We start from the raw sequence: 22,120 nt of genomic DNA, 5'->3' as shown, positions 1-22,120 counted from the left end.
CTGTAGGGATGACTGCACTTTCTTAAGGGGCCTGCAGTGGGCCTACTTTGGGATTGTGAGGAGAGGATGTGGATCGTGGCCCTGATGACCAGTGTAATCTCAAAATTTCTTTGAATATCTGTAGGCAGAGGGCTTGTCTATGGCATCTGTGTCTTTATGGACAATGGGAAGGCTATAGTATTTGTATTGGAAGAGAAGATCAGTTCTCAAATCAGGCATATATCTTGCTGACCTATACATATCTGTTTCTTCTTCAGAGAGCTTGTTAGTTAGATTTACAAAGCAGCTCCACACTTTCCTTGCATCTGAAGTGCTTAAGGTACAAGTGGAGAAGGGAGAAAGACTAATGTGAAGATGCTGGGTGGACAGAATGAATTCGTTTATGCATTTATTCAGCAGTGATACATGGCCTTCTACAATGACCCAGACACTATTCTAGGCCCTGAAATTAGGTTTGCAAATCTACCACTTTGTAAATGGGATAAGTTACAAATCCATGTCCGCATAGGTAGTGAGAAGATAATGTTGGAAATACTGCTTTATGTAGAATTTTTTGTATTTGACAAGGCAGGTGAGACTGAAAAAGGACATCTGATATATGAGGAGAGCTGTTGGATTATTGTATGCAGGGAAGATGAAGCCCCTCTACGAAGACAGAGAGAAGCAAAGGGAACGAATGGTTTTCCAGGCTATTTGTTTCACTGACTTTTCTTCATTTGTTAAAGCTGCAAGAGAGATTGTTATCCAAAAAAGTATCATGGTTAGCAAAAATCAGTCCAGTTTCTCAGTGAGATTTGCAATTTTCAGGTTTTAAGAACTAATCTAGAGCAAAGATGTCTGAAGTTAGAAGTCAGAAGTGCCTAAGTGCAAAGCAAAATGGGAATTAAACTTGTGACTGGGCAATGGATAGCAATCTGTGTGCTGTGGTTTAAGGGTCATTGGGAAGTTTCCTGTATTGAAAAAAAAAGTCCTACCATAGACCATGGCTACTTCCTGAACTTCCACTGTTTGGAGATTCATTTCACTGAACCCAGGTTTTGTTTTCTATTAAAATATACATACTCTTTGGCAGAGGTCATATATTCATTCCATGAGATGCAGAGTGGTGTTGTAGAAATAATGGTGGATTTAAAGTGGGGGGGGGGCGATTAATTAAAGTCTACCCCTACTAGCACGTGTGACCGCAGACAAGACACATTGCTTAACTTATTTGCAGTCTCTGTTTCTCATCTGTAAAAAGTGGATGAAGGTGGACCTCTCAGGGTGTCGTTAGAATTGAATGAGGATCTCAGGTGTAATTGTACTTACTTTGATGACTATCCCAGTATGAATGAGTTTATCCAGATCTTTCTACATGTCACCTAGCAGGGGCTGAGTGTAGACTGAGTCAGGTCAAGAGATGCTCAGGGACTTCACGAGCAGAAGAAAACTTCTGAAAGGTGTAGTAGATGGAGCTAGAAAAAAACCTCACAGCTTCTTTGCTGTGCCTGGAGCTGGCTGGTCAAGAAGGGTGATGAACGTTAAAGTTGAAATATATACTTGGGCTTTTCTGTAAAACTGTCTTCAAGGTCTTCAGCACCAGAAAGAGCCATCTTAAGGCGTTTCTGGTCTTCAGTAACTAACTGACCCTTTCCATGTAGTAGAAGACAGAGTCCCACATTACACTGGAGCCTATAAAGAGAGAGGTTCTGGTATTTACTACATTTAAGAAAGGTTCATCAAGCATTTTACATTCTCAGTTTAATTTTCCGTTACTTTTTATTATCAGCTGTGGCTTTTTTTCTCTAACCTCCACACGTTTGCTTTAATAATGTCATTAAATTTTAAAATTGGACACCACTAGGTCACTTTGAGGTGTCATCACTCAGTACTATGTTTGCTCTACCATCCCTGAGGCAAGCAGGCAGAGAGCCAGTGCTGTCATTCTGGAGCTGATAACACAGAGAAACAATTCAGAGGCAAATAACACACATCACAAGCAAAACAAAGAAAATTTTTTTTAAATGGACTAGATTTGGAGGAGTGGGGAGAAGAGCATGTTTGAGAGAGTGTAAGTGGCTGGAAAGAAATACTTAAAAATCCTCTGAAAGAGTCAAATCCTTACAGCAGGTTAAAAAACATGAAAGAAAAAAAACTGCTCTGATTTCAAGTGATAAAATGGCATGGTAACTTGAGTTACTGTCATTACTTGATTATTAAAAAATCTTTTTCTAGCAGAGGATGCAGTGGATTTGTTGTTTCCTGAATGGTGGTGTTATTCAGACTTGAGAATTACATGCAGCTAAGCCTTAAGATGCATTTCCCCTTCACCCTACTTTTATTTCGACAAACAAGAAGAAAAAGAAATCATGATGAGTGTGATTATATCCAACAAACAATAGCACGATTTCTTTCCTTTTTGGCAGTCCACTTGCTGCTCCTTCTCAGTGGCCTCCGAGGGGCACCCTCCCTTTGCAGGTGCAAAGTCACTGCCACATGGGGGCCCGTGAGCAGTGGGCCACTGCCTAAGCGGGTGTCACTTCTCACCCTTGTGTAAAAATTCAGCCTCATTCTGATTCTCCTCAGGACCTCTCCTAGTTTTCTTCATGAAGATCCCCTTCTGAACCCTAATAGAAAATTTGTGTTATTTAAAGGATAAAACATCATTTTTATAGGTTATTTTAATAACTTTATTATTGCTGTCATCTTAAAATTTTACATTTAAAGTATCATTCACATATGAAGCCAAGTACATGAGAATTTCTCTCCCCTCCTTAGTTAAAAAACAATTATAAGCCATTTCAGGTATTTTATTATGATGGGAAATGGATTAGGAAAATGTAGCTCTATTTTTGGAGCTCTCATTTTTATATTTAAAGGCATTCCTGGGCTGTGCATGTTGGCAGATACATTAGTCATGTTGTTTCTTGCTTTTAACACCTTTTATATTTTCAAAATGGTAATATATTTATTTTTTTATCTCAAAACTAAAACATGTTCATTTCTAGTAATGCAGAAAAATATAACGCGCAAAAGTCAAAATACCACTAATCTCATCTTTCAGAGCTATCCTCCCAGCAGTTTTTCGGTACATCTCTGTTTACACACATGAAATTTATTTTACAAACTGGGATCATACTATAACCCTCTAATCTGCCCTTTCTAACTTAAAAACATAATATGAATATTTCCATGTTATTAAATATAAGTATAAACATCATTTTAATGGCTGCAAATAGTTAATAATCTATAGTTGGGCATTTAAGTTACCTTCAAGCGTTTATCGTAAAGAAAAGAAATGAACATTTTTGTTATACTTTTGTGAAATTGCTATATTTCCTGATATATTTCTTATGGTGAAATATTCAAAGGGTTTGAACATTTTAAAGGGCTTTGTTTTGTATTGGCCAAGTGACCTTCAAGAAAGGTTGTCCCGTTTGTTACCGTCATCATCAGTATATGGCCTTGTCTGTTGCATACAACATTCACGTCACTGGAGACTGGTCTTTTAAATGTTGCCACTTTGATAGGTTAACGTAAAATTGGTGAAATTTGTATCAATTTGTTTAAATTGTCTGTTAGTCTTGAAGTTGAATATTTCTTGGGCCTTTTGTGTTTCTTTTAAGAATGGACTTATATACACTACCAAACATAAAATAGATAGCTAGTGGGAAGCAGCCGCATAGCACAGGGAGATCAGCTCAGTGCTCTGTGACCACCTAGAGGGGTGGGTTAGGGAGGGTGGGAGGGAGACACAAGAGGGAGGAGATAATGGGGATATATGTTTATGTATAGCTGATTCACTTTGTTATAAAGCAGAAACTAACACACCACTGTAAAGCAATTATACTTCAATAAAGATGTTTTAAAAAAATGTTACCTTTGACCTTTTTTCGGGGGTTGCATGACCATCTTCTCTTCAAGTTTTTTTTTTTTTTTGGTCTAGAGTTTCCTTCTTAAAGAAAGAAAAATATCATGTGATACGGAAAAAGATCTAAACTGTGAATCAGAAAACCTGGTTTAATTGGTGGTGGGGGGGTTGCCTTTAATTAAGCTGTATCTGTGAGCATCTCTCCTCTCGTGCTCTTTTCTCATCTGTATAACAAGAGTTTGAACCTGATGCTTCCTGAGCTTCCTTTCAGCTCTGCGATCATCTTGAGCTGGCACTTTCTCTTCCAATTGGGTAACGTCTGTGGGATTTTGAACACTGAAGGCTTAATTTTAGTGTAGCTATGAAATGTTACTGCCTCCACTTTCCTTGAAGGGTTTTGTAGTTTATGCTTAAAGAGATCCCTGTGGGCCATTTTTATGGAAACCCAATGAAGGGCATAAGCCACACAGATGTTGTAACCTGTTCTAATTGGTGATTTCCAGACATTAGTAACAGAGGGCCGGCTGTGCATATATATGCATTGGTTTGAGATTACAGGGGAGGTCAAGAAGAGAGGGAGGCCCTGCCCGGAAGGGTAGATAAGAAACACTTTAATCCACAACCCTGGAATTAGAGTAGGAGTTTGATAACACTTGCAGTAGATATGCCAGGGCTATTTATTTTTATGGTTCTTCTGTAAAATGGATTTTCCACTTTGATTAAGACTTAAAGGGAAAATAGACGGGTTGTATTCAGTAGCACTTAATTATTTTACCGTGGAACAGAGGGTTAAGTATAATTACAGGATCCGTTCTGAGAGTTTTACTGAGTAAGGTTTGTGTAGTTAAAAATACTCAGAGCTAAAGGCCACTCTCAAACCAAAACATTCCTATGGGAGAAACTCTTCCCGCTTTGCCCAGGCTCTCTACCAAGTGGTCCAGTGTTATGTGACATTTATAGCATCTGTGTAAGGCATGTGATGGAAAATCCTGGATTCAGCCTCTACTTGACTCCCAGGTAGTTGATTGTACACTGTGTGAATCGTCAGCTTCTGGCTGTGAGACCAGTTCCATGACTGTTTGTTAAAAAGATGGGCTAATGAGAGGTTCAGTCATGCCCAAGCAAAGCCCCTTGAACATCTGTAACTTCACTTTACAAAGAGATGGGAATGTTTGGGAGATGCTGTTATCCTATCAGTATCCATCAGTTTTCTTTCAGACTTTTGCAGAAGAAGAGCTTTTGTTCTCTTCTCCACTTTTGTATGTGGAGGAGTTTGCACAAGAGGAAAATATTGACCTGTGTTGATGCAGCCATGCACCTGAACAGGTGGGCTTGGGAGCTATTGTTCTAGTTCTCTGCCAGGGACGAAGCTCTATCTGCAGACAGTGAGGTGTTGTCCTGCCATGGCATCTTTTTTATTATTATTATTAGTTAGTTAGTTAGTTAGTTTTGGCTGCGTTGGGTCTTCATTGCTGCACCCTGGCTTTCTCTAGTTGCAGCACACGGGCTCAGTAGTTGTGGCACACGGGCTTAGTTGCTCCGTGGCATGTGGGATCTTCCTGGACCAGGGCTGGAACCCGTGTCCCCTGCATTGGCAGGTGGATTCTTAACCACTGTGCCACCAGGGAAGTCCCCTGCCATTGCGTCTTGCACAGATTCTGTGATATTTTGTCCTGTGCTCCATTCTGGACAGTGGATATGTCAACCTGTGATGTGATGTTAGAGGAGACTCTTATGCCATACTGCTGACATGCTGATTTGTGAGAAAGAGGACTTCTTGTTTTCTGTTAGAGTAAAACATATCCTTCAGCAGACCCACTCATGGAGCAATTCCTATGAAGCACAGTCATCCTTTCTACTTAGAACCATTCTGAAAAAAAGAGCTCATAGAAATTTTTTGGGAAAGATTTTTCTAAGACTACTTTATTTTATTATTTTTATTGAAGTATAGTTGACATATACAATATTATATTGTTTTCAGGTGTATAACATAGTGAATTGGCATTATTATACATTATGAATTGATCACCACGATGTCTAGTAATTATGTCACCATACAAAGTTATTACATTATTATTGATGATATTCCCTATGCTGTGCATTACATCCCATGACTTATTTATTTTATAACTGGAAGTTTATGCCCCTTAATCCCCTTCATCCATTTCACCCACCCCCCTCACCTCCTCCCCTCTGGCAACCACTTGTTTGTTCTCTGTATCTTTGGGTCTGTTTCAGTTTTGTTTGTTTCTTCATTTTGTTTTGTAGATTCCACACATAAGTGAAATCATTTGGTATTTGTCTTTCTCTCTCTGACTTATTTCACTTAGTGTAATACCCCCTAGATCCATCCATGTTGTTACAAAAGGCAAGATTTTATTCTTTTTTATGGCTGAGTAATACTCCATTATACACACACACACACACACACACACATATGTATATATCACATCTTCTTTATCCATTCATCTATCAGTGGGAATTTAGGTTGCTTCCATATCTTGGCTATTGTAAATAATGCTGCAATGAATATAGGGGTGCATATTATCTTTTTGGATTAGTGTTTTTGTTTTCTTTGGCTAAACACCTAGAAATGGAATTGCTGGATTGTGTGGTGGTCCTATTTTTAATCTTTTGAGGAAACTCCGGTACTGTTTTCCACAGTGGCTGTACCAATTGACATTCCCCACAGTGTAGGAGGTTTCCCTTTTCTCCACATCCTCACCAACACTTGATATTTGTTGTCATTTTGATAACAGCCATTCTGACAGGTGTGAAGTGATATCTCATTGTGGTTTTGATTTGCATTTCCCCGATGATTAGTAATGTTGAACATCTTTTCGTGTGTCTGTTGGCCATCAGTATGTCTTCTTTAGAAAAATGTCTATTCAGATCCTCTGCCCACTTAAAAATTGGATTGTTTGTTTTTTTGACATTGAGATGTGTGAGTTCTTTATGTATTTTAGATGTTAACCCCTTATTGGATGTATCATTTTCAAATATCTTTTCCCATTCAATAGGTTGTCTTTTTGTTTTGTTGATAGTTTCCTTTGGTGTGCAAAACCTTTTTAGTTTGATGTAGTTCCATTTGTTTATTTTTGCTTTTGTTGCCTTTGCCTGAGGAGACAGGGCTAGAAAAAGATTGCTAAGACATGTCAAAAGAGTGTACTGCCTATGCTTTTGCCATGAGTTTTACGGTTTCAGGTCTTTGATTTACATCTTTAACCTATTTTGAGTTTATTTTTGTAAATAGTGTAAGAAAGTGACTTAGAGCTAATAGAAATTTTAGTGATTTTTTTTTTTAGTACGACTAATATATTAAAATTTGTAGAAAATTCTGATCAGGTTATACTTTAAAATGACTAATAGAATATATTGGAAAGGCTTTAGCTGGATCTAAACAAGAAGAATAAACCTCCCTGCTTAGAAAAGACTGAGGCATAATTTTATACTTTAATCTTTCTTTCACTGGATTCATTGGTGTTCAAATAACCTGATATGGTATTATTTTTCTTTACTTTGTCCTATTATAAAGAAAATATAACATTACAGAAGAATTTGGGAAAACAGATTTAAAAATCAGTAATGTTGTGATGTTAAATTTTGCATATTCTCTTCAAGATTTTTTCATATCATTTATATTTCTGGCACAGTTACTATGACAAGAGAACATGAAATTTTATAATCTTACTTTTAAACAAAACAATTGGAAAATATAAATTACTTATTGTGTTACTAAGAGAAGAATGTGATTAATGTGAATTCACTACTAACTGGGATTGAAAAAAATTTACAAGGCAGTTCTTCCTCTCTAAACATGTAATTAATACCAGAATATTTATAACTCTCTCTTTAATGCCAATAACACTCTACCCTGTATCTTTACCTTCACAGACAGAGGAAAGTTAGAAACTTGGAAGATAAATATATTGATATTAAATTTGAGGATGACATCCATAAAATTACAGTAAAACATGAACTTTGTGGTCTTGTGACTGAGTTTTGTTTTTTGCTTTTGTTTTGCTTTGTTTTTGTATCAGAGATGATTGTTGACCATCAGATTGAGACAGGCCTATTGAAACCTGACCTTAAGGATAAGGTGACCTATACTTTGCTCCGGAAGCACCGACATCAAACCAAGAAATCCAACCTTCGATCCCTGGCTGACATTGGGAAGACAGTCTCCAGTGCAAGTAGGATGTTTACCAACCCTGATAATGGTAATGCAGGGGCCGCCTGGCTGCTGCTCTCTCTTACCTGCCTCACTCACCTTTATTCCACCTCTTGTCACCTTTATTATTTTCTTTTAAATCCCTCTTCTTATTTCTTCTTTTCTCAAATTCATATGCCACAGCCATTTCATAATGACACTTTTTATCCAGTTGGGCAGGTTTGCAGTCCTGTTGGAAAGATGTCAGCAGTTACTGTAGGCTGCAGATGCCAAGATGCCTTGCTTGTTCCACACACATCTATTCTGATTGACTGAGAGGGTTTGGTAACAATGCTATGATAACACCATGATAAAACAACTGAATGTTTCCAATGAATCAACAAACTTGTAGATTATTGAGTACATCAAGGAATGTGCTTTTGACATGGTGGCTTGTCAGAATTAGGAGGATAGACTAAGATATGATACTCTGGCATTGCATATCATGAAGTGTTTGCTTGGTACATGAGTTGGTGTCCAGCCTGTAAATGATCATTCATAAAAGTAAGGTTCAGTATTACTTTTACTGCTTAAAAGACCAATCTACTCTTTTGTTATATGATACTGATAGTTAGATGTGAGAATAATTATTCAAGGTAGGATATTAATCCCATTATATAGCAGTAGGAAAGGCACTGTGTTTTATTTATACTCTCTTGTATTTACCAGAGTTTCTTGCAAAGTGTCTATCCTCTGTATCATTTTCTTTGTTTTGAATAAATTTCATGATTTGGTGCAGTCTAAGGGAGAAGTTAATATCCATGAGGTATGGAAAATGAAGTTGTGGGGAAAGAGTTGCTAAGCATTGGGCTGGTAAAATTAGGTCTCTCCCATCCCACCCCCAGTCATTTTAGTATTAAGAGAAATGAGTAGATAAGGGAGCTTCTAATTCATTGTTCTCAGCTGCACTTTCAGAATAACATAAAACATGTTGTCACGGAAAAGGTGGACTAAGTGAAGTGTATAAACTGAATTCTAACTCAGCCACTCCATTTCTGGAAATCAGATTTTCTGACTTAATATTAAAATTAATGGTTGGTTGGGAGAGAGCTTACTGTTAGCAAACTTGGCTATATTTTGGAACCATTCTATGTAGTTTTTTTAATGAGTGTCTAGTCCTTAAGCAGAACCAAATGAAAAGTTCAATTTTATTGAGTGACTTTTATATTGATTTAATTGCTGCTATAAGGGTTTTTTTTTGAAGCACAACAGGTTATAAATAAATAATTAAAATTAAAATGTTCTTTATAAAAATCATTCAGAAAAGGAAGAATCTAATCTAGAACATTCCTGTGACAATTTGATGGTTCTACCATTATCTGGAATATTGAGGCTGACTGGAAGTGTTTTGATTTTTGTGTATCTCTTGTTTTATTTATTTTTTAAATAGCATTTTGAAGAGTTTAATGGCTGGAAATGTTATGTGATAAACAGTTTGTTAAAACTGATGTCACAAATAATAATTTTAAAAACAACTCACATTTAAAAAATTATGGCATTTAAAGTACAAGTCTGTTTTTTAATATCTTTATTATTGTCTTTCTCACATAAAATGATATTTTATGACTTGGAGACTTACTTTTTTTATCACGAAGTTGGTGGTAGTATAAAGAAGCAAGAAAGTGCATTGTTTTCAAATGTTGCTGTATTTGCAATGAGAAGAGGAATGAATATTGTAGAGCAAGGGTGGCTTCTACCAGTGTGGTGTGAGGGTGAGCTTCATTTTCATGGAAGTATAGGCAGAGGAGAAATTAGGAACAGATGGATCTTGGAGGCCAGAATCTTGTGCTTTAGGGGAAAGCATTTGGACATGGAATACAACTAATGAGTTGATATTGCTCGGTCATTCAATCTTTTACCCTATCAGTAGATCTTTGTACTTCAGAGGAAAGTTGAAATTGCATTTGTCACTCACCTTCTCACATGTGAAATGCCATAGATGCTGGGCAGAAAGCAAGTAGGAAGGGCAGGCAGTTCTTGGTCTTTCTGACTCTTCAGCTGATCAGCTTACACCCTACAGCATGGAATATGATTAGGCCTTTTAAAAAATGTTATTGGCATTTGTGTTTCCTAACTCCTTTTAAATATCCAGAGGCAAGATTTGGCTTTGAGAGATTCTATGGTAATGAGTTTCATGTGCCTCCAAGGTACATTATTATAAAGTATCAGATGGGAAATTTTTGGTTTTCTAGAGGCACTTTTTCTTAACTTGAAAGTTTAATACAGTTAGAAATGTTCTTAAAATAAAATTCTAAAATAAAAAATTATAGAACTTTTGCTACTACTTTAATAAATCAGAATCATGTATCTATTGTAGTTGAAGCTAGATTCTAATATCCCCATGTAAAAACCTAGATAAACTGAAGTCACCTTGGTTTTCTATCACAGCCTTAGAAAATAGACTCAGGATGATGCCAGCCTTAGTTATGATAGCAACAATGCAATTAATAGCTGAAATCTATGGACATACTGTAGAATTGGAAATTTTTTCATTCCCCAGTAGTGTGCTACCTCTTACATACTCACAAGAGCCAATTGCTATCGGGAATTTTGAGGGCTGGTTGTAAAACACAGCTACTATTAAAAATTAAATTACATAAACATATACATTTAGATAATATTATTAAAAACAATGGAATAAATACTCAAAATTCATTATCTCCTACTTATTTTACTGCATTTTACTATAGGCTATGCTCTTCAGGTTATTTACATCTATTGTGTCTGTGTAGTCAAAATGCTACAAAATAGTGAGAAGTAGAACACTTCTTCCCAACTCTGTATTCAGGGACTTCATATTGGAAGCTTGGACTCAGTCACGATGGTAGTATTACACCATAGAAATCAGCAAACGCTACAAATCAGGACTTGATATATGGTTTTGTCAATTGTTTCTAGACTTAAAAAAGGGTTAGAGAAAATGCTAATAATGCAGATTAAATTTAAAAGTAGGTAGTGTCTATAGCCATTATCTTAGCTTGGGCTCCTATAGCATGTTACCATAGACTGGTATAAATGCTTAAACACAAGCATTTATTTCTCATAGTTCTAAAGGCTGGGAAGTCCAAGATCAAGATGCAGCAAATGTGGTTCTTGTTGAGGGTCCTCTTCTTGGTTTGTAGATGGTCACCTTCTTATTCCATCTCCACGTGGTAGAGAGAGCTCGATCATCTTTCTCCTGTTTCTTCTTAAAAGGTGCTAATTCCATTCATGAAGACTCTGCACCCGAAGCCCCACCTCCTAATACCATTACATTGGGAGTTATGATTTCAATATATGAATTTTGGGAGAATACAAACATTCAGTCCATAACAGCTGTTAAAATGTGAATAACACAAAGAATTGAGGAAATATTCTTTCAGTATTCAAAAGATATTATCCAATTTAGTGAAGGAGTCACCCACATCATTGATGATTGAGTGAAGTCAGTACACTCATACTTACATATATCTTCATTGTTTCACTTTTGTCTTACTCATTACATATATGATAATGGATGTTCATCATGGATGTTGGACCTATGCTTGTTTGCCAGCTGAAACCATAAGTTGGCTACCGATAGAAGAGTTCGGTAAAAATCAACAAAAGCTTTCTGTGAGAATCAACTGGCTGTAGGCAATTTACAGTGGAGCATTGTGTATTTATTATTTGTACGTGTGCTGCACATCTTTACAGCAGTAAAATTTACTACACAAACACACACACACACACACACACACACACACACACACATTTTTCAACCAGAGAGCTGGTTTTCAAACATTTACCAGCCCACGCACTACAACCCACCACTGTCTAGCCATTGCCAAAGGTTAACTCTAGTTTTTCGGGTCTTGATGTGGCTTTGGATTCCAGATGATTTAATGATTTTGAAAAGAAATGAAAAAACATTTTTATTTTTAATAAATCAGGGAAGAATCAGGCTAGCTTCCAAGATGTTAATTATTGTGAAATTGCCACTTATCCAAGACATCTGTGAATTCTTGTGGGCATGTCTGCCAGGTACTAAATTTTAGGCAAGTGCTATATTTTCTCAATATATTAATTGAGGCACTTCTATGGAGTTAGTGTTGCATGAAGAAATTAATGACGTTTTCATTTCCTCTGGTGTTAGACTTTTGTTTACCTATTCTCTTTTTTTTTCTCACTGTTATTTTAGGTTGAACCGTATGAAATTGCCATTTTTGTGGGTAAAATAAAGTTGACATTCGGCAATTTCATATGGTTCTACTTAATAATCTGGTCAGAGATACTTAGAGAATAGTTCTGTATTATTTTAGTTTACTGTGACAGAATAACATTGAAGCCTAGGAACATTCCTTGGTAGTATTTAAAAACTAAATAAGATGTATTTAGTTTATGTTTTATTAGAAAGTGAAAGTAAAGTTTATACCTAATCGGTATTCAGTCAATAAATTGACAAGGTTACCTGATAACTCTGTTTTAAAAAGTCATGTTTTATAGGATTATCTGATTTTTAAAAGTATCATTTACCATTTAAATGGATACTTTTGATATGCATTGTCTAATCTTACAAAAGATGAGTAATACCCAACCTAAGGACCAAGAACCTTAATTCGAGTATTCGGCTTTCACTCCCTTTATGGAAATTTGGGTAAAGCCATTATGAATTTGTCCCTGGTCTTTTCCTGGCTTCATTTTTTCCCCCTAGACTATCATAAAAATCCTTTCCTTCTGTGGTCTGGGAGTACAGATGCCCTTTACTGAGAAGTGACTTTGGTTATCCAACTGCATCTAGACTATGAATTTCATTTTGCCCAGTCCAATTTTATGATCCCAATATTCATTAGTTTTTTCAGCAAAAAACTGGAAAGGTAATTTAGTACCCAGTTTCTATGTTTGTAAAACAGAGATAATGAAAATTAAATGAGATAATAAATGTAAAATGTTTAGAATGGTAACTGTACATAGTAATCACTCAACAAATAATACTAAATTATATGTAATAAGTTTAGGCACAATTAAGGAAGAAAAATCTCATATTGAGTAAGAGTATTTTCTGGAATGCTATTTGCTCTGTAACTTACTATTTTGGAAGAATCTCATGGGTATAGTGCGGATTTATTTTCTCTGCCCTTTGATAAATGATACCAATACCATTTCATTAGCAATGGGAGAGGAAGAAGCCCTTTCTCATCACAGCCCTCTTACAGAATAGTCTGCCCCCATCATTGATTTCCCTCTTTGCTGGCTATCAGGGAAACCCTAAACCACACTGAGAATCGAAGACTTAAAGCCGCTGCAGAGGTGGATGAGGATTTGGAAAAGGTGGCAGCTCCAAGCCAGGGCAGCTGGCTCCTGGGCCTCATGCTGCTTCCTCCAGGCTTTCTCCTGGTGCACTTTGGCCTCTTTTGTAGTTATGGGGACTCAGGGCCTGCTCCTGATTGAACCTCCAGATTTTATCTGAATTCACCACTTTCTGTGTGTCTATCAGGTATGAGAAGTGCAATCCACTTGCTACCACCATTTACTGCCCACCCTTTACTTTCTCCCCGGATTCCTCTTTTCAGTGTTATCTGCCAGGCAGGATGCTGCTTCCTCTTTCCCACACTGCTGTTTCTGACATTAGCACACAACACCTTTAGGTATTTTAAAAAGTGTAGTCTATTGCTGTTACCTATAATAACATAGATAGTGGTTAGCAACATAGAACAAACAATGAAAATAAATCATTTTTTTTCCATTAGTAGTAATTCTAGGTCCCACTGAAATGTAAGTAGGATTAGCTAGGCTCTTGCTGCTTTGCACCCGATTGGAGGTTAGGCATATTCCAGCTATTTGGTTTGGGTATTAGATCAAGCTGCCTAGATACTGGCATGTGGTGGATCTGGCTGGGACCATCGCTAGGTTTGGCAGCTTTCTCAGTCACTTTAGACATTCTTAACTTTTGTCTGGGTTTTGGATTCCAGCTTGCCCCAATTGTTTCTGACTGGTTATTCTACTTTGCAGTATCCCTTTCCCCCCATACCCTTGAATTCAGACCTGCTCCCTGAATCAGTGGGTAAGGCAGATATTTCCCTAACTTCCCTCAAAGATTCTGTTCCAGAAGCAGGTCACTGTGCTTCTCCAGTTCTGAGATAGGTCAGCTGACAGGCTCACATCACCTTCAGAGGAGAGTCATCTTCCCAGGTGCCTTTCTGTGTATAACCAGCTCTTTCCAAAAACCAGCAGCACACATCCATCTGTTTTGTTCCGAACTCTAATTCTCCGTTCATTTGCACAGCACAGATGAATGTCCTGGCTAGAATTCAGTGAATGACCAAGCTCTTCTCAGTCTTAGATTAAATGAACCAGTCCATGGAAAGTTTCTAGAAAAATGTCTGAATAAAAGTATTCCTTAATAACTGGTATTTCTAAATCATCTATCAAATACCATTCTTATTTTTTTTTCCTTTCCCCAGACAGGTGACTGATCTTCCAAGATTTTTAATGTTCAGATCTTTAAATAAACAATAACACATTTTTTCTCCAAGGGTCATGCCCTTGCAGTATTTGCTAGTCTAGTCTGCTGTTTATGGCAATGAAGAGTCAGGCTTAAGAGATATAACACAAGTGAGTATTTAGTTTTTGATATTGAAGGCCTACTTTACAATCTTCTCCTTGAAGACATGGCACCATCTTTTCCAAAGCTTCATTCTAATCTGGGAGTAATACTTAGTAGCAGTATGAGTTTAAGCAATTTACATTATCTCCTTGAGCCTCAGTTTCTATATCTGTAAAGTAAGGGTACTAATGTCTTATTCTATGTATATAACCAGGAGTAAATGAGATACCTTTGTGAGAAGTATTTAATAATCATAACGTGAGATGTCATTGTAAGGAACAGCTATCATTCAGAAATATTTTAAGGGGAAAATTTAGTGCCTTTCAGATTTAAAACTGAAGACAGAGCGTCAATTCCCCACCATTATTTTGTATTTTCTCATTTTCTGTGTCTTTTAATTTTTCTCCCCCACCACTCCATATATGAAAACGTGCTTGGAGTTTTGTTTTTAAAATAGCACTACTTTCATTATCAACTTTACAGAATCCAAATAATACATAAGGAGGTGCCACTCATGGGCTTTATAATTTTTTTTTTTTTTTTTTTTTTTTTTTTTTTGCTGTACGCGGGCCTCTCGCTGTTGTGGCCTCTCCCGTTGCGGAGCACAGGCTCCGGACGTGCAGGCTCAGCGGCCATGGCTCACGGGCCCAGCCGCTCCGCGGCATGTGGGATCTTCCCGGATCGGGGCACGAACCCGTGTCCCCTGCATCGGCAGGCGGACTCTCAACCACCGCGCCACCAGGGAAGCCCTCTTTATAATATTTTTAACTTAGAGTATAAAGATTGATTAGTATGTCTGAGCAATGACAGTTCTTAGCTATCAATAAATAATATATGTATAGCAGGACGTTACCATGAAATAAACATATTTTAAAATTTTACTAATTGCCAGTCTGTTTTACATAACCAGGGTCTGTGATGGAGTAAAGGAATGGAATGATTCTCATTGTCATATCTTACCACATATGAATATTCTCTTCTCCATTTCTTTCTTTCTCTGGAAAAGAGCCCTTAACTGATTTTCTGCTGCCAGCCTCGAGTAAATCTTCTTCCAAGGCTTGAGATCCTTGATAGAGCTGCCCTTGTGAAGTCTTGCTTTTCCCAGACTCAGCTTGCTGTGAGAGCAGACAGGAGGGTAGGTGTAGATCCTACTCCCTGCCCTGGTCTCTATGAAAGAGAAATAGAGAGGAGAGGAGAGGGAAGGACAGGAAAACATGAGGGATGAAGGAAGGCAAAATAGAGACATGAGATGTGAGCACTGTGGACTCTTTCCTGTGTCTTCCCAAAAGAAAAAAGGGGGAAGAAAATCAAAGTCTTCCAAGAATGATAAAGCATGCCTCATTTTACTTGAACCCTGTTTCAGTATAAATACAAAGGACAAAAAGGAGATTTTTTTCAGGTTTATGAATTCTTAAAATTTCTTTAAGATTTCTTAAAAATCACATTTTGATATTAAAGTTGCATTAAATTAAGCCAAGATTGCTGTCTTTCATGTTTTCCAGCACCCTTCAGGGTGTTGAACAAAGGAACTATCGTTCCATCAATGGTTGTAGTAGTAGTAGCAACAACAGTAATACCTCCCATTAACTGAGCACCTGTTATACACCAGGCATTGTTTCCTGTGATGTTTCTAATGTTTCTATATCATTATCTCCAACAACAGTTGAAAAACCTGAAGCTCAGAAATGTAAAATAACTTGCCTCAAATAGAGAAGTGGGGTAACCTCGTGCACTTGATAACAATATTCATATTCAACTACAGTGGTAATGAGCTTCCTCAACCATAATTTATTTCCCACACATCATTGATTCCACGGCTCTTACTTTGTGTAACCCTGTGTTGTTGAAGGGCTCTGAGGTCATTCTGTGCCTAGGCAGGAATCCATGCCAAACACGGCAGTTGGATGTCTTTATTGGCTTTCTAAATGGAGATTTCTAGGCAACATGTCATGTGTTTATAGGTGAAATATTGCTAAGCTCCTGAGTTAAATTTCTTGGCTAAATAATGGTGTGGAATACATAGTAGGTGCTGAATAACTATCTGAACATACAACATGGCAATCTGGAAAGAGTCCTAAAATTTTAGCATGAGTAAAATTTGTTTTCTTCTTAATAGGATTGCTAAGAAAATGTTTTTTTGATAGGGTTTTTTTTTCGTGTTTTTTTCTTTTTGGTTTATTTGCCTGATTCAAGTAGGGACACCCTTACTTGAACAGATTTAGGATTGATGGTTTTGAACAAGTTGATTCTCAAGGGAAAGATGAATCATTACTCCCACCCCCCCTACCCAAAATCCTCCTCACGACACCTTTTTCTACAGTCTAGATATTGGAAACCATCACCCAAAAATCTTTAGAGCAAGGTCTCCTCATCAAGTCAAAATAATATAAACCAGTTTCTACCTTGTTTATGCCAGAAGTCAGGCAAAAGTGATTTAAAAGAGAATATGTAAGATAGTAGCAAAGCTATTTATTTTGTAGCTTAAGTGTAGAAGAGGTACAGTGAAAGCATTATTTGGAAAAGGCTTACACAATATATCATTACCATGCTATCTATAATCATAGAAAGTTTGGCTTCATGTTTAAGAACAACTTTTCAACATTTTATCTTTGGAGTAAATTTGTGAAGAGAAGAAAAGCAGCATGAAAAGGTTACAGAGTTTGTATCTCTTCCTGCACAGAAGTACACAGAGGTCTAACAAATCAAAATGCTGGAATTTGCCAATATGAGTAATGGATGCTGTGAGCCTTCCAGTTTTCATGAGGGTAAGCAGCCAGATGGCTCCAATCAGCTTTACTAAAACACAGGTGCCAAGTCTCTATGGGCAGTTTCGTTTTCATGCTTGTCTTTGGAGCCAGGTTCTTTGCCAGTGTGTGCCGGGCTCCATTCCATTGTCCCCTTGATGGTGAGGCTTAGCATCAGCGGAGGCTGTATATGCAAAAAGGAGTTCCCAAGAAATAACTCACTGACATGTTGGCGGGGGGAGTAGAGGAGAGAGAAGCTGTTGGGGACAGCCAGTCATCAGCACCCGAGTTTTGGAGCAGCTGCTGACCTCTTGTACTCATTTTAGGAGCAAGCCATGGTATTGGTGATAGAATTTGGGTGGCTTTGTACTTGTTCAGCAGCTGAAGAATGTGAAGGCTCTTTTGAGTTTACTTTGCATTCCTAACCTCCCTCTGTTCTCACTGATCTGGAATTTTAGTTGGTCCTTTCTTGGTCCTAGATAAATGGCTGCCAGTTGTCCAACCTCTTCCATTTCCTTTAGCTAAGCCTGCAGGAATATTGGCTCGCTAAGCAGGTCCCTCAGTTGTCAAAAGAAATAGGAGGTGAAAATTGGCCCGTATGATAATATATATTTCTAAATGCCTCCCTCTTAACAAAAGCAATTTTGGAATAATCTCAACTGGTTCATTTCCCTTTTTCATTTTTCTTAGTGCAATAAAAACTTGCAAAGAAGTTCAATTATGGGAAACAAAAATTCAGATTGCAAAGAAAAGACATCAGATTTGCCTCAAACAGGTGCTGGCACAGATGGCCCGCTCACAAGTCCTGGCTTTATTTACAGCTTTTAAACACAGACAGATAAATTGACAAAAATGTTTCTAGATTTTATAACGTGCTGAATGCCTAAATTTGGCCATCAACTTACATTAATTTATAATTGATTCAATTTAGAACTTGACCTCCCCAGTCACCAATAGCCTTAAGAGGACTATTTGTCTGCCCTGTCATTTGCACACTTGTGTCAATAGATAATCTTTGCTTTCGGTTGGATATGCTTTGTTTGTTGCTTTGATCATTTAATGACTATATTATTAAGGGGAAAAAAACTCTCTCAAGTCAAATTGTATGTAGTCTGATGGTTAGTTATTTCCAACCTCACTGTTGTTCCTTGAAGGATAATTATGCTGCCTGTCTTACCAGGAGTGAGGCGTTTGATGAGAATAGCGAAACAGATGACATGAAACCCAAATGAAACTATCTTCAGGCTGAAGTTGATGGTGTTCTCCAGTTGATTAAAAATATCTGGAGGTACCATGCTGCATATTTAGCTTACATCATTATTCTGTCTCTGATGTGGTCTAACATTTGGCATGGGTACACCACATATTAAAATTATAGTAAAATTAAGTATTACAGTGCACCAGAAAATGAGAAATAACATGCATTTCTAAATTGATTTGTATTAAGATTGAATTATCTATATCCTAGTCTCATGTTCCTGAAGGGCTGAAAAACAGGAAGCAAAGGGAATTGAAAACCTGTTCTGTATTCATCAAGGAAAATATTTCCGAAGTCAGAGTATGAAATGTTGCTTTCTTTTTTTTTTTCCTGTACACAAGACTCTCACTGCTGTGGCCTCTCCCGTTGCGGAGCACAGGCTCCCGACGCGCAGGCTCAGCGGCCATGGCTCACAGGCCCAGCCGCTCCGCGGCATGTAGGATCTTCCCGGACTGGGGCACGATCCCCTACATCGGCAGGCGGACTCTCAACCACTGTGCCACCAGGGAAGCCCTGAAATGTTGCTTTCTGTTTTGTGTACAAGATCCATGAAAGGGTCTGTTGGGTAAATCACAAGAAAGCGCGTTACTAATGTAACACCCTGCTCCCCGTGCTTTACAAAAGTGTGTGTAACTTCCCTCTGTGTGTGCTTATGTGGTGCAAGATTATTAACAGTCTTGATCATACATCTTGAGATTAGTGTTCATTATGTAAATCTTTCCTCTGTATATAATCCATGTTTTGTGTGTTAGAACTTCAGGGCGGATCATCCACTGGTACTTGGGGAACTATGATAATTGAATGTAATTTGTTTTAGGCTTTTAAATTCTGTGTTGGGATTTGTTCCATCTAAGGATGCAGGGTCATGGGAGGGGTGTGTGTGTCAATGTAATATGTCATTGTTCTCCTTTAACCTGCTTGTGTGATTTGCTTTAGTATTTTTTTCTTCTTAATTAATGCTTTCATCCTCATCCTTGCTGTGGCTTCCCATGTGTCCTCCTCCTCTTCCTGTCTTCTGCTTCTGACACTAAAGCCCGCAGCTCGCTTGAGAACTCAGTGCCCTGCCTAGCAACCCGCACCTTGGACGATGACCCCCGAGTGCGGCGCTCTCCCAGCGTGGGATGGCTGAGTAAGTCAATGACTGGGAAAGGGCAAGGATGGTGGCAGTGGTGGGCGTGGGAGGGCACGAAGATGGGGCTCATGGTTACTGAGTGGAGGGCATCCTCAAGAATGCCTGAAAGGGTAAGGCTCACAGATTCCTAAATTCACAATTACGGATTCGTTTCTTCTGTTAGCAAAGAGGACAGTAATAGTGTATTCTCTGGGTGGTCTGCCATCCTGCGTTAAGCTGAGTACCTTGTAAGGCAGTGGAAAGAGTTGGAGACTAAGGGTTGGGCTTGGCGCTGGCAGTGCTCCCTCCACGGAACACTTACAGAACCTCAGTTTCCTCATGGCGGTGATGACGCCAGATCTTCTTACTTCAGAGGATTGGGAGGAAGATCTCTTAAAGATGAGGTCTCTGAAGGTGGTGTGAAAGCGTTTAGATGCTGGATGAGAGGAAAAACTAAGTTAGTGGTCTACATCTCCCCTCCCCACCCAGTACCTGTTAAGTGACAAAATGGCAGTAGGTGCTACAGACAATGAAAACGTAGCATAAGATAGAATCTTTATTTTTTATAAAGTAAAGAGTTTTGTTAAAGAGACAAGATTTATATACCTAAAACCAAAAGAGAAAAGAACATGTACCAAAAATGACATGAACTTCCCCCTGAGATTTCCAAGTTTGATTATATGTGATATAAATTTCTTTTAGTTGTGAGGAAGCCTGTTCATGGTGACATCATTAGTCTTTTAACTTTATTATTACCTTTCTTAAAATTAACCTATTGATTTAGCTTTTTACTGTTTTTGCATAAGGAAATTTCACTTACCTGGGAAGGTGTTTTTCTCAGATGACAATGGGGGAAGTTTTAGTTCATCCTAAAATAGTGTTTGTTGTGCTCCGTTCTTCCAGGGTTTTCATTGGAGTAAATTTGATGCTTTTAGAAACTGTAGTTATAATCTCTATGTCCCTTAGAGATATAAATGTATGTGCTGCTCATTACTGCATGCCAGGCACTGTACTAGGCACTGGGTATTTAGAGATGAATGAGTGAGTCCCTGCCATCAGTGGGGCTTCCTTTTTAATGAAGAAGGCAGGACACAATGGATAACAATTTATCAAATGTTAATAAGTAAAAATGACTGAAAGTACACACACACACATATACACACACAAGATTATGGGAACATCTGCTGGGCCTGGGAGTTGTGATGGTAGAAGAGGCTTTTGGAGGATATGATCTTGAGGCTAAATCTTAAAGGAAAAGCAAGAATTTGGTGGCAGGAGAATTGGGGGGGAAGGGCCGCTTATTGAACTACTAACTTTGTAATTATTTCTGCTGTACAGTAGGTCTAAGAAGCTTGAATAATAATTTTGTCTTGAATAATGATAAGAGTTACAAACATTAATTCATCACTTTTTTGGTACAAACCCTGAGCTAAGTACTTTATGGGATACCATTTAATTTTCTGAACAATCCTGTGAAACGGCTATTGTTATCCACAATTTACAGATGAAGAAATGGGGCTTAGAGAGGTTTAATAACAGATCATTAAGTGTCTTGGGCGGGACTTGAACTTCATCATGTAGTAGTTTCATCTATAACTTTGACAAATAGTGTCTTACTGAAGTTAAAGTGTAAGAAACTCACATGGTTACATTGCCAGAAAGATTTACTCATCTTGCAGTGAACCTTCAGCATTCACATGATTTTCTCTGCAAAAATCACCCATTTCTTTCAGTAAACTCTTTTCTCAGTGGTGCCTCTTAGGGAAAAAATAAATTCAGGTACAAAGTTTAGTCATTGGAGTTTGGAGTCAGGCAGAACTGGATTTGAATCCTGCATCTACCACTTACTGGCCTCTTCACTTTGGGCAAGTTACTTCTCTACTGGAAATCTGGGTTTACATAAAACCCAACTGTAAAACTGGGTTAATCTTACCAACATAGGATTGTTGTGAGAATTAACTTAGAAATATGTAAAGTGTTTAGTGTATTGCTCAGCACTCAGTAAATCTAGCATTTACTGTTATTAGGAAAGTGCTTATAGGAATTGCTCAAGAAAATGTAGCTGTTATTATCCTTTTAAAGTTTTACTTATTCCATGTCAGACATCTAGACATTGATATACTGTTGTGGATGAAGTATCAAGGAAATTGACCAAAACGTTCAGTTTGCTCATGTTGTGGAAATATGGCACCTATTTGGAAATTAACTTAAGATCACACCCTGGGCCAATCCTTCTAAGAAAACACATTTTAGTCATGAGAGATGATTCTTCTCATTGTCTATTTATATGACATATTCTCTCCCTAAACAAATGACTTTGATGTATCATCTCAGTCACCTCCCCCAGGGCTCCCTATTACCTACCACATCAGTTCAATAAAC

General features: G+C 37.8%; 1 protein-coding gene across 4 annotated transcripts in view; it reads left to right on the top strand.

The window, feature by feature from the left end:
* SLC4A4 (solute carrier family 4 member 4) overlaps positions 1-22,120 on the top strand; it is a gene marked incomplete at both ends in the record, with an annotated part of 298,688 nt that overhangs the window by 96,800 nt on the left and 179,768 nt on the right. For 3 of the 4 annotated variants that reach the window (XM_079717224.1, XM_079717222.1, XM_079717223.1), the window contains one exon: positions 7,891-8,070. In XM_079717224.1, coding sequence (XP_079573350.1) covers positions 7,891-8,070 — 180 coding nt within the window. Of the gene's footprint in view, positions 1-7,890; positions 8,071-19,660; positions 19,757-22,120 lie in introns of all 4 variants that reach the window. The other variant, XM_079717221.1, reaches the window with a different exon arrangement.

Source organism: Hyperoodon ampullatus, assembly GCF_949752795.1.
Source record: "Hyperoodon ampullatus genome assembly, chromosome: 1".
In the NCBI taxonomy this organism is placed as follows: Eukaryota; Metazoa; Chordata; class Mammalia; order Artiodactyla; family Ziphiidae; genus Hyperoodon; species Hyperoodon ampullatus.
The sequence above is the reverse complement of the archived record's forward strand: the minus strand, read 5'-3'. Positions and strand labels throughout refer to the sequence as shown.